At 36.3% G+C, this 12,785-nt stretch overlaps 1 protein-coding gene across 1 annotated transcript in view; it reads right to left on the minus strand.

Moving 5' to 3' along the window:
* Positions 1-4,316: 4,316 nt before the first annotated feature.
* Positions 4,317-12,785, minus strand: part of LOC126174972 (carbonyl reductase [NADPH] 1-like) — a 57,521-nt gene continuing 49,052 nt past the window's right edge. The window contains exons 3-6 of the mRNA XM_049921444.1: positions 10,296-10,427; positions 9,921-10,159; positions 5,145-5,350; positions 4,317-4,898 (exon numbers count right to left, since the gene is read on the minus strand). Coding sequence (XP_049777401.1) covers positions 4,774-4,898; positions 5,145-5,350; positions 9,921-10,159; positions 10,296-10,427 — 702 coding nt within the window. The 3' untranslated portion in view covers positions 4,317-4,773. The remainder of the gene's footprint in view (positions 4,899-5,144; positions 5,351-9,920; positions 10,160-10,295; positions 10,428-12,785) is intronic.

A 12,785-nucleotide genomic window follows, 5' to 3' on the forward strand; every position in this document is an offset into this window, starting at 1 on the left:
AAACCTTCCAGCACCTGACTGAACGTATGCCTGCGAGAGTGGAAGCAGTCATCAAGGTTAAGGGTGGGCCAACACCATACTGAATTCCAGCATTACTGATGGAGGGCACCATGAACTTTTTAAGTCATTTTCAGCCAGGTGTTCGGATGCTTTTGATCATATAGTGTACCTCAATTTAAATTTTGAAAGAAATATCTCCCACAGAATATGGAGAAAGGAGGAGCAGAACATGTGTGTGCATTTTAAAATGAAAACTTTGGTGAAGAAACGTGAGCCTTCTAATGAACAATAGAAAAGAAAGGTTTGAATTTTGTAAGACAGTAACTCTCATCTGGTGACAGTGACAATGGATTGGCCCGATACAGAGGAAGATACTGAAAATATTTTGAAACAATATAAATAAAGAAGAATCCTGTGATTTTTTCTGAGTAGTGACAAGAAGGAAGAAGGATTAAGTGATTGGGAGATAAGTAATGTTGAATAGCAAGAACAGAATGTACTTAGTTACAAGTTTCTACTCTGTAGGAAATAAAATCATATTAAAAGTGACTTACTTATATTTTATGTAATTTTAAGGAGGAATATACATCAATTTCAAGGAGTATCTATCTTGTTAATAAGAACACCAATGGGATCAATAAGAACAGTTACAGAAATAGTGAGCATGGAGAAGTCCAACTGTGATAGAAACCTGATTTAAAACTGAAAGAGAAAGGTAGGTGCTGAAAATTGGAGCACATTAACTTCAACACAATGTTAAGATAGTTGATATAACAATGCATTCAGCAACAAAGGAACTGAAATGCTTAATATGCAACTGATGTGTTCTGACCAAGAAATATGGAACAGGTGAAATGGTGGAAAGAGTTCATAAACTAGCTGTGAATTTGTATTGTAATGCTCAAGAGTTCTCATTTTTTAAGTGCAGAACAGATGACACATCTATCTCTTCCATTAAGCTGCCTCTAAATGACTTTTTGGGTCAGCCATATACCAGATTATTTCAGTTAGATGCATGTTACAGTAATGTCAATGAGAACATTTGTCAGTTTTGTGAAGTATGTTAGAAATAACCAACAGGAGGAAATATGCAACAGGACAGTGACCTAAAACATCCTTATGCATGATGCAAGACAAATAGTGTGGCATGTATGGTGAAAGTGGGGTGGGAATGTGGTGCAGACAAGACATGGACAAAGCACAGTGGACTAGCACTACCAGGATAGGCGAGACGGTCATGGTGTAAACAGTATCAAACTATCTCATCTTCATCTGACAAGGATTGTGAGACAGTAGATCATTTTATAAATATTTAGCAATGAAGAAGACATCCATCATAGTCACAGAAAGGTGAAAAATGTGGCACATTACATGTAATGAAATAACTGAACATTGGCTTCTATCTTGTTGTGAACTTTCACAGATTCTCTCAAAATTGTCACTATATTATGTTAGACAGACTGAAAGAATCAAGAGAAAAACAACAAGATGGGACCAAATGAGCGGCAATAAATCATCATGTGTATGCACTGAGGATCATGTCTAACTGTGTTGATAGTTTTGACCATTTAATATATAAAAGTAAAGGTAGCACTATGTTTGTGACCTGCCTTTTTGATCAACAAATTATTTTTTAGCTCTGCGCTTTGGGTTTGCAGATGCAGATAGTTCTGGATGAAGTTTACAACAATGACATCATAATTTACAGCAATTAAATTAATTACTTGGTAAAACATTTGATGTTCCTTTTTGCACTGTGGCTTACAAGGTGCTCTCCTTTGCACAAATGTAATGAAACATTTTGTCAAGGGGACAATCTGCATTTGGTGCATTATCAAAATTCAGAGCTATTGAGATGCCATTATGTTTCAATACTTCCAAAGTTGTTGATGTCACTCAAGCTGTTTGTGTGTTAAACAATGTTAATCTGGAACTGTGACTGACCACCTGCTTAATATGATGGCCCGCCTTTAGAATGCAGTAAAGCAGTGATTCTTTGTAGCATGGATTTGGCTTGGTAGGCTTCCAGAAGTATGTATCACAAGATATCTACGCACAGGTCATGCAGTTCCTGTAAATTATGAGCCAGTGGTTTATGGGCGTGGAACTGGAGTTTGATAGCATCCCAAATGTGTTCCATCAGATCATTTTAGTAGCCAAGTTATCACCATGAGTTCAATACGATGTACTTCAAACCACTGTAGCCCAATTATGGCCTTGTGATGTGGGCAGTTATGTGCTAGAAGATGCCACTGCCATCAGGGGACACATGAAGCATGGTCTGCAATAATGTTCACATAGTCCACAGGCGTTATGGTGCTTCAATTATTACCACAGGATCCTTGGAAGCCCAAGTGATGTCCCCCATAGTAAAATACTTCCTAATTGGCTTGTGTTTGTATCTGAATGCACGTTTTGACCAACTTTTTACCTGGACGACAGCATATCCTGACATGACCTGGTGTAACAAGAAACATGATTCAGCTGACCAGGCGTGGTCTAGTCTCAACGATCCCATGCCCACTTCAGTCTTAATTGATGATACTGTTTTGTCAACATGAGAAATGTAAGGATAATTTGCTACAGAGTCCCATGTTCAATGGTGTGCACTACTTGGTGTGGTCTGAAGCTCTTGCACCAGCACTGACCCCTGCATTCTGAGATGAGGTATTGATATCCAACTGACTAGTGACTTCAAACACACACACACACACACACACACACACACACACACACACACACACACACACACACACACACGAGTTTTCCACAGATGCTCACTGCAGTAGCACCTGTGCAGCCAATCAACTTTGCCATTTCTGTGATGCTCATTACCAGGCACTGGCCCATCACAATCTGTCCTTTGTCAAAGTGACTTATGTTTGTTGATTTCCCCAGTTGTGACCTTTATCATTGCGAGAATTGTTCCCCATTCATCTCTGCTCCTTGTATATACTTTCCTCACTGAATGTTGTACTCCTCAGAGCCTCAATATAGCATTCAATCTTGTGGTGCACAGAAGTCATGATATTTTGTATTATCCGTGTATTACAGAATATCTATTTTTCATGCTTCCTATAAAGCTCTACCATTCCATTTCAGAATAGTTATTGCATTAACTAATTTGCAACAATGTTGCAAAATGGTTGTTTAGGTACTTCATTTGAATCTAACACTAAAACAAAATGATTCTGATAAGAATTATTTTTATCATATAAATCTATTTTATGCATTCAGTTAAGTCTGGAACTTACCAACTCACTCAAGTGCCTCTATTGTTGTGTTCAGTTTAATTATTTGTATATGTCAGGTCGTATAGTAATGCAGTTGGATGGAAGAGTCACCTGTTCCAATGGTAATCACTTGGTGAGAGATGGATATTTTGGAGTATCCAGTTTCAGAAGTGGCTACTTGCCTTTCAAATAGTTAATTTGAACTTTATGTTGTACTGACATTACCCACACCCACAGATGTAGACTTGGAGAAAAATCATATCGTTGTCAAGTTTGATTCGGCCTGTTTTTGTTCGTGAAGATTTTACTTTCCCCAAAATTTTTTCAGCATATGCTCATTGTTACTTATGTTATTATTCTTTCTATGTTCTTCTTCCTACTATTATTGCAATTAGAAAGTGCAGGTCATTCGGGCAATGCACACAATGAATTTGGGTGGACAACAGGGAATGATCTTGATGAGGAAGAACATGAACCTTTGGGCAACAGTTCATAATTATTTGCAATATCAACAATTCAGTTTAATGACTGGCCTATCTCATTTAGTTCTCCGGTGATATTCTCCCTTGAACTGCATTTTACATTATGTAAGTTACAGTCTGCACAACTTGATAATATACTTCAGAATTCCTTTCTATTATTTCACTGAACATAATAAACACTAACCCTCTCACATTACAGCAGTTCACATTAGTAGAAACAGTAATGAGCAACTTCAGTGTCTTCATTTCTTATTATAAGGGCAATTTGAAAAAGGGTCACTTTCTCCCCACAACTGTGCCACAAGTCTGTGCCATGCCACCAGACTGAAAGGATTTTATTATCAACTCTGCAATAAAAGTGTAGTGAAGTGCTGATTACAAATGTTCCTATATTACTGCCTAATGATGAGATATGAGAGCTGGCACAGGGATGAAACTTACTCTTTTCTGAACTGAAAAGGTTGTAAATTATTGTAATAAAGTAACTATTCAAAAATTTATGGAGTTATAGATATAGTGGGTCCCCTGGTTTTACCATGAAATCACAACCTGAAAAGCAACTGATAAATGTACCATTGAATGAAACACAAGATGTTGGGGCACAAATATATATAGAGTACAACTTTATTTAATAACCACAAATACAACAGTTGCTGACCACTTGACACACATGTCATAAACACATTCACAATTTTGCTTGTATCATTACAACATTCACAATTTTGCTTATATCATTATATTTCACTCATAATTGCAGTTTCTTTGTAGATGTAAAGATCATAAAATATATTCCCAGATGAAGCTATCACTAAGCAAAATTTAATAAGCCAACTACCTAAATTTTGCAGTGATGATGTGATATTTTTGTTTATTACTTTAGTGTCATCCATTAGAATGAAAACTGGTGCAATATGTGTGTCCTTTAAATATCTAGACACTGTATTTTTCAGATAACAGCTGTGTAAACTTTTTGTTAGACACCAACATTTTTTGTTCTCTGGACATTTAACTTTTCCAATTCTCTTTTAAGTTCAGCTGTAATTATCTGATAGCTGAAACTAATAGGGAGCTGGCATTGGACCTTTGAACCAATTTACAACCTGCCTGTCACACCAGATATATTCACCACGGGGCGATGATACACCTGGAGGCAAAAGTGCCAAATATACAGGAGCATCAGCACCTGTAAAATCAGTATTCTCAGCACATAACTAAAACACCAGAAAATAGCAACATATAAAAGTATCTAAAGAATTAATGTACAAAAGCAAAAGTAGTGAAAATATTAAGTCAGTTTCAGCTTCATTACAATAATGGAAAGCTAGCCGCTTGCCTGTTGATAACGATGAATGAAGTATAGACACATGCAACAGATTATAAAATTGCACTACTCAATAAACAATGACAAGGATATTTAAATTAAACATACCTTGTTCAACAGTAAGGGGACCTTTATGGTTTGACATATCTGTTGATACATAACCTGGATGGACAGCATTCACAATAATGTCAGGACGCTCATCTGCATCAAACGCTTTTTGCTGCATGAAAGTGAGGGCAGTAACTCCAACTTTTGAAACACCGTAAGCTGAGTTTCGCCATCCATGCTTTTCATGCTCACCTTTCTTTGCTGCCCTAAATAATGATGAAGAGTTACAAAACCAAATTGCATTTATCTCTTAGCATTTTGTTTTTCTATTGTTGAAAGACAAAATCACAGTTAAACTAGCAGTACTTAACATGACCCTTCGTGAAAACACAAATAAAAACATGAAGCAGTGGAGACAATTGGCTATTAAAAACTGTAACTTCAGTATATCAAAGGAATTTATGATTAGTAAGAATTAAACTGAGCCTAATTAAACAATCTGTGAAAGCCTTATCCAAATGGAGAAAGTTGAAGTATCTCTGAGGGAAATTTCCTCAGCTATCAGAGGTGAAATTGATATAAGGTGTTTTTGTTGGACCTGGTTGTTTTACGGCAGCTACGTGAGGGAAGCTTGGGTTTCATTCAAGATGTCTTTACTAAGTCATTAAGAAACAAAACGGGTCCATGTTATATTTCTGATGTTGTCAATATGCTAGAAACTTTACAGAAGTTAGACTTTGATGAGTCATAGATCCAACATTTTATGAGTCTCCTTGATTCTTACCTTAAAATCTGGGATATAACAGTGACAAATAGGGTGAGCACTTTCATTAAGACTTAAAAGTGATGGAAAGACAGTATTACGGTTACTGAAACACCAATATTTTAGCTGCCTCTCTTAGGAATGTATGCTCTCAGAATGTCAAGAGCAAACCCCCACTGTGTTGCACAATGTCTTTCTTGTAGTTATCTGTCATTGAAGCTGGTTGAGTATCAGAGTGAAACTTTCATAAATACTAAATGATCATGAGACAAAAAACACTGTTCTTATTTGGATCTTCCCTACTGCCTTTCAGTAAGTTCCCATGCTGAAGAACAACACTCAATTGTTGGTAGCTTGAGGGTTTTCTAAGCTACCTTCTTTGTAGGTAGGCTACTCTTATTTCAACTGAATCTCAGTATGGCTTTTGCATTTCCAAAGATTCGTTTTGTGTGTTCATTCCACTTTTAATCATTCTGTATGCATTCTTCCAGATGTTTAATGGTTGTGACTCTTTCCAGTGACTGTTCAGCAATTATGGAAACAAACAATAACAAGTCTTTCCATTTATTGATGATTAAAAATAAGTTTTGATGGAAGATAAAAGAAGCAACGACACATACATGAATAGGAGCTGATGGGCAGTGCTGGTCAAACATGGCCAGCAAAAAGGCAGTTAAGGGTTATGCTAATGATGGTGGAGATGATGGCCAAGATGTCAATGACAACAGAAACAACAACAATGATGGCAGTGGACTTCAGAGAGAGCCACAAGAGAACTCATGATCAAAGGTCTTTCCTGCTCAGTCTCTGAATAACCTTCTTTTCTGACAGATGAAGGAAACTGTGTCTACAGAACCATTGTTTCAGAGACACATTTTGTTCATGTCTATAAATTTTAGCACTTGGTAAGCATTAAATTCTACTCAGTATGTGATTTAAGTTAATTTGTGGATTTCAGTAATGATTTCTAAGGCAATTTTTGCTGTAATGGATGTGTATCGATCAAGTTAAAACTCTTCACTCTATCTTAACTTCAGTATTACCATAACTGGACTAATAATTTCATTTTCTTTCTTTTGTGTGTCTCATCATGTTCATCCATTTACACAGGTTCTACAACACTTCTTCATTTTTCATTCTCTTTCTGTATTCGTTATTCTTTTTGTTTTTTTATTTTGCTTTCTTCTTACATTTTTTAACTTTACCGTCAATCCACCTAGGTTTTTCTTCTTAAGATTTCACCCACCTCTGTACACAGTTCTTCCATTTGCATAATTTCTCACACACAGGATTTTCTCATTCACATTTTTCTTTGCTTAATGTGTGCACCATTTACATTTCTAAGGATATTCATCTCCTATAATTACTTGTTATTCCTCATTGTCTCCTCCTAAACAAAGCAGAAAAGAACTAATTACTAGAGCAACCTTCTCTGCTCTCAGAAATAGGGCCTGAAAGATGTGGAAAAAGTGGCAGAATAATTGCAGCCGAGTTGGAGTCACTTATGAGGATGAAATTTGTGTTGGTAACAATGCAGATGTTAAAATATGTGTTACAATTAATAATGAATAAAAATAATGTATTTCTCAGTGCAATTTTCTTTTCTGGGGCATTTACGTATTTTATGAATATTTCATCAATTAAGAAAAATCATCTCTGGATCTTAAAAAGTTTCTACATTCAATAACACCAGCATCTCCAGTCAAAAACAAGATTTTTTATAAGACAGTTTAAGATACCTCTGACAAAATTATTTTGTTTTTCCATTAGGTCAATCTTATGAATGCACCCTTCTTTTTGATACATCTACATGTGTGCACATTATTACTCTCAGTATGAGTTTGTTCACATTACATATTCTTCAAAAATAAGAATATGTAATGTGCACTAACCCATACTGAGAGCAATAATGTAGATGTTTTTGTAGAATAACATGCAGGCCTGTTAGTTTTATGAAACAATGAAAATTCCGGGTAGGAATATCAACAACGTAGGAAACGGCAGATTGCTGCTTACCATAAAGAAGACACATTAAGTTGCAGACAGGCACAATTAAACAACACTTACATAAAGCTTTTGGCCACAGTCTTCATCCCAAAAGAGAAACACACACCATTCAGACACACATACACACTCACCTCACACACACAAGACTGACAAAGTGTGCTTGCTTGTGTGTATGAATGGTGTGTGTTTCTCTTCTGCTGATGAAGGCTGTGGCCGAAAACAGTAAGTAGCAATCCATCTTTTCCTACATTATTAGTTTCACAAGTTAATCTTGGAATGGTACATTACAACAATTACTCCTCTCCAACCTTCCCCAACTATTTCCTCCTTTCTTCACTAAAGAAGGTCATTACTGACCTGTTCCCTTTCTGCAACCATTTCCTATTTTCTGCCCTGATGGGGCAACCTTTACTTCCAATAGTTAGGAGTATTTATTTATTTTTACATGTCCATTGACTTTATTGGGATTTGCACCTTTTGAATATCATGTAATGATTTGTAAGTCTCTAACTACCCTCACACAGCTAAAATACTTTAGCTGTGATAAATTTGGGCCATAAATGGAGTATATCCATCCAAAAGGTAATTGAAAACTTTTTTATTTATAGTCAACAATTTTAAATAACACCATTATCACAATTATAAGTTTTAGTTAAATATGACCACCACAGATGTGTAGCAATGAAATAAACTAAGTTGAAATTACTTGGGAAGTATACTGTAATGTTATTCTGCATATATTTTGGTTTGACAACATAATCCTTCAAAGACAAAGAATCTCGTTAAACTCCTTTGTTTCCACAAGAGCTCTATACATGCGTACAAAATTTGAAACCTTTGTGGACGACAGATAAATTTTCTTTTCTGCTGTGTTGAAATAGTTACAAGTTGCAGAATCCATAATATAATTATGATTGAAGGAGGAGTAAAACTAACTGCCCACTGTACAGATGTCCTGACTTGGCCTAAAACACAGAAAGCTACACAAATATTCAGCCGTACTTTGACAAGATTTTAATGTAGTGCAAATAGTGTCAACTTACTTTAAATGTTCAGTAATGGAAACATTTATACTTCAGAAAATGCAAAAACATAAGATAATTATGACAAAATGAGTCACAGCTGGAATTACTCAACTACTGGAAATGTCTGGATGTAACAATTTGTAGGGATGTAAAATGGGATAATCATGTAGGCTCTATCATATGTAAAGCAGGTGGTAGACTTCAGTTTATTGGTAAGATACTGGGAAAATGCAATGAGTGTGCAGTGAGGTTCTCTACAAAACACTTGTGCAAACCATCCCAGAACATTGCTCAAACATGAAGGACCCACACCAAATAGGACTAACAGGGGATTTTTACACAAGGAATGGCAGCACATAATGGCTACAGGTTTGATTGATCCATAGCAGAGCGTCACTGAAGTGTAGAAAAGCTTACTAGGAGATTCTTCAAGACAGATGCCAACTGTCCCATTATAGCCTACTTATAAAGTTTCAAAAACCAATATTAAGTGAGAAATCTATAAACATACCTCTCTTGTATGAACCATGAATAGAAGGCTCAGCTATTAAGGCACACAAAAATCCATCTGAGCAATCATTCTTTCTGTGCTTCATATGTAAAGCAAATGTGAAGAAACCTTAACAGATGGTAAAATGGGAAGTACTCTCTGCCATACATCTCTCGATTGTAAACAGAATTTTTCTCAAATAAGTTGCTTGACATTGTCAATTTTCTAACGGAAATGGTTTCTGCTTTCTAAAATTCTGTACAATCTAAAATAAGATAACCAAACGAGAAATTTAAATACACAAATGGTTCCTCTCTTCTAGACCATTTTGTTATACTCTCAAACAAGACTAACAGTGATTCACAATTCACTCAATGAAAAAAGTGGAATATATGAATATGAAAAAAGTTACATTTCAGACATTAGAACAATTAATAGAGGTACAATCAATATAATCATCAAACATTTCAGCAGATTTCAAATTATGATAACCTTGTTTCTTATTTTAATACATGTTGCACACAAATTAAATGCAAACAGTTATTACTTACTCAACAAATTGCCTCATTAAATCACAGAGTTCATCTTCTGTCAAATCAGGATTTGAAAATTTCTTTCTGAGGCTGTCACCAGGAATTTTTGTCAGATGCCCTTCAGAGCTTGAGAGATTAACTACACGAGCATGAGGTCGAAGCAGGGGAAACAAAGCTTTACATGTTGCCAAAACTCCAAAAAAGTTCACTCTTATGGTGTTTTCTGCTTGTTCTCCAAATGATACAGTTGATTCGACCTTTGAAACAAATAATTACAAGAGAAATTTAGTAAAAATATTTCTGCAAGTTGGTTATGAAATCATGCTGAGTTTTTAAAGTTAAAGTTTTTTTTAAGCTAAAGTTTTCTCAGAAATTTCACAATGGCATTCTTACCGGATAAGCAATTGCAGCATTGTTTACCAGAATGTCAAGTCCTTCATAATTTTCCTTTAAAAAGTCACTAAACTTGTCAATACTATTTTGATCATCAATATCAAGCTGATGGAACTTCACTTTCAAGCCATCCTATGGGGTAAAAAGAAAGTTATAAATATTTTTGTTTGATTTATAATGCCCTACAAATAACAAAATATCAAATCATTACATCTAAAATGGATAAATGAAAGGACTAAATGTCTCACAAATGTTTTCTATCATTTGGTTCAATATGGTGGCCATTTAAGTATAAGATACACTCACAGAAAGCAGTTATTTAGGCTGGAGTTGCACAGGTATTTACATAGGACTATAAAGAAGAGAGTGCCTGTCCTACACTGTTCTACAAATATTGTTCCTTTGGGCTAAGCAAGGTGGGCAGTGGTAAGACAATGGCTGGTATTTGTAATGGCTCAAATCTCCACTCAGATGTAAGTTTTCCATGTTTCCCTATGTCACTTAAGACGGGACAATTCCTTTGAAAATGATACAATTTATTTCTTTCCCTGATTTGAGCGTGTGCTCGATCTCTAAGGATTTCATGACTGACAGCATGTTATACCATACTTTTCCATTTCTTTGTTCCTTCAGCAATAAGCACAGAAGGAATAACTAAAAACAAATGTCATCCTGTACGAATGTATAGTTTCACAAGGACACGCGCCTATAAAATTCTGTTGAGCCTCCATCTGCGTCAGGGGGTTTAAACCCATGAGCTTTCAGCCAAATGCTTCTTGGCCACTATCAGGTGGTGACTGTCATATGGTTGCTGCTGCTGTTATTATATAACCGTGCTACTGCCTGTGATGTTCCTATTCCTGTGACACATAGACAATGTCTGGGTTGCAAGACTCCTGTGCTCATTTCAGATCTTCTGATGACCAGGTCCAAAGCTGTGGTTAACTGCAGACTACTGTTAACTATTGAGAGTGTTTTCAGAAATTTTTATCTCAACTGCTCCTTTCATAACACCATCCCAGAAACCATTTGTCCATTTAATAACAGATGTTTTGTCAAATGCAATTTGATGTCTGTTTTCCAGAGTGTTCTGCTACCATTGTTTTCTCAGGATACTGTAAGGTGGAAACCCCTTTCTGTCCACATGCATAAGGTATTTTGTGCATTTCCGGCCTACTGAGGCCTACACCACCTTTCAACAGTCGTATACACTCATTAGCCAAAACATTATGACCACCTGCTCAATAGCTTGTTTGACCATCTTCGGAGTGAAATACATCACTGATTCTGCATATCAGGGAGCCGACAGTTTGCTGGTAGGTTTTTGGAAGTATGTGGCATTAGATATTTATGCAGAGGTCATTTAATGTGCATAAAAAACAGGCCGCTGATTCGCGTTCAAGGTGATGGCACCCAATAGTTATCCAGGTGGGTTCCATAAGATTTACATCATGTGAATCTGGTTGCTGAGACATCAACCTGAGTTCACACTCTGCATTAATAACCTGCCCTATGTCAAAGTTGCTTATCTCAATGGATTTCCCCATTTGCAGCCCTTATCTTTGCTACAGTGCTCTACCATCTGTGTCTGCGCCACTAACATAATTTTGTTAGCACATTACGTGCCTGCAACACCCCCAAGCAGCATCCAGCATCATGGTGGACAGTAGTCATATCATTTTGGCTCATCAGTATAAGTCATTGAAGCTTTGCTGGATGCCTGTTATGGTTGAATCGGTTATATGCCCCTTTGGGAGCCAGTTCATCTTTGCTGTTACTGAGCCATAGAGTGGAAAAATAAAAGCTGCTGCTTCTCCTCTGAGGCCTCCTGCTTACTAGTCTTCAATGAAATGGCTTGCAAAACTTGTTGGTTGCAGTAGCCGTTTTCTTTGATCAATTTCTGTAAATGGCTCATTTCTTTCAGCTGGTTTTCATCATCTGAAACAGGACACAATGTTTCTGTGTTGGGAGGTGGCAGCCAGTAGCTTGCAGATGACCACCCACTCAATAACAGCTGAGGAGAATTCGAGCGAAAGCTCATGGGTTTTTAACTTCTTGATTGAATGGAAGCTCGAGAGAATTTTATCAACAAGCATCATCAGTTTTCCCCAACAATTTTAACTGTTTCCAAGCATAATATGGGAACTTTTCCTAAAGATGTATGTTTCATTTGGCCCAAAAGTTCCCTAATATTCATAATAATGCAGGAAATGAAGGGCAGTAGATGCATAATTGTTAATACTGTCTGTTCTTTTTATAGTGTGGTGTCAAAAAGCTGTTTATCCAATGAGGAAAATGCATTTTAACTGGAAGAAACTACACAGCCTGACAAAAAAAAAAACATGGTTGTATGTCATTGTAACTTTGTGCATAAACACACCGTCGGTAGTGACAGGAACAACCAAATGAAACTATTGATTCACTCAGTTGTTGAAAAACAATTGATTCATTTGATTGTAGTCTTCCATAGTAATTCACTCATTCATTCAT

This window comes from Schistocerca cancellata, chromosome 1 (genome assembly GCF_023864275.1).
Source record: "Schistocerca cancellata isolate TAMUIC-IGC-003103 chromosome 1, iqSchCanc2.1, whole genome shotgun sequence".
Taxonomy (NCBI): domain Eukaryota; kingdom Metazoa; phylum Arthropoda; class Insecta; order Orthoptera; family Acrididae; genus Schistocerca; species Schistocerca cancellata.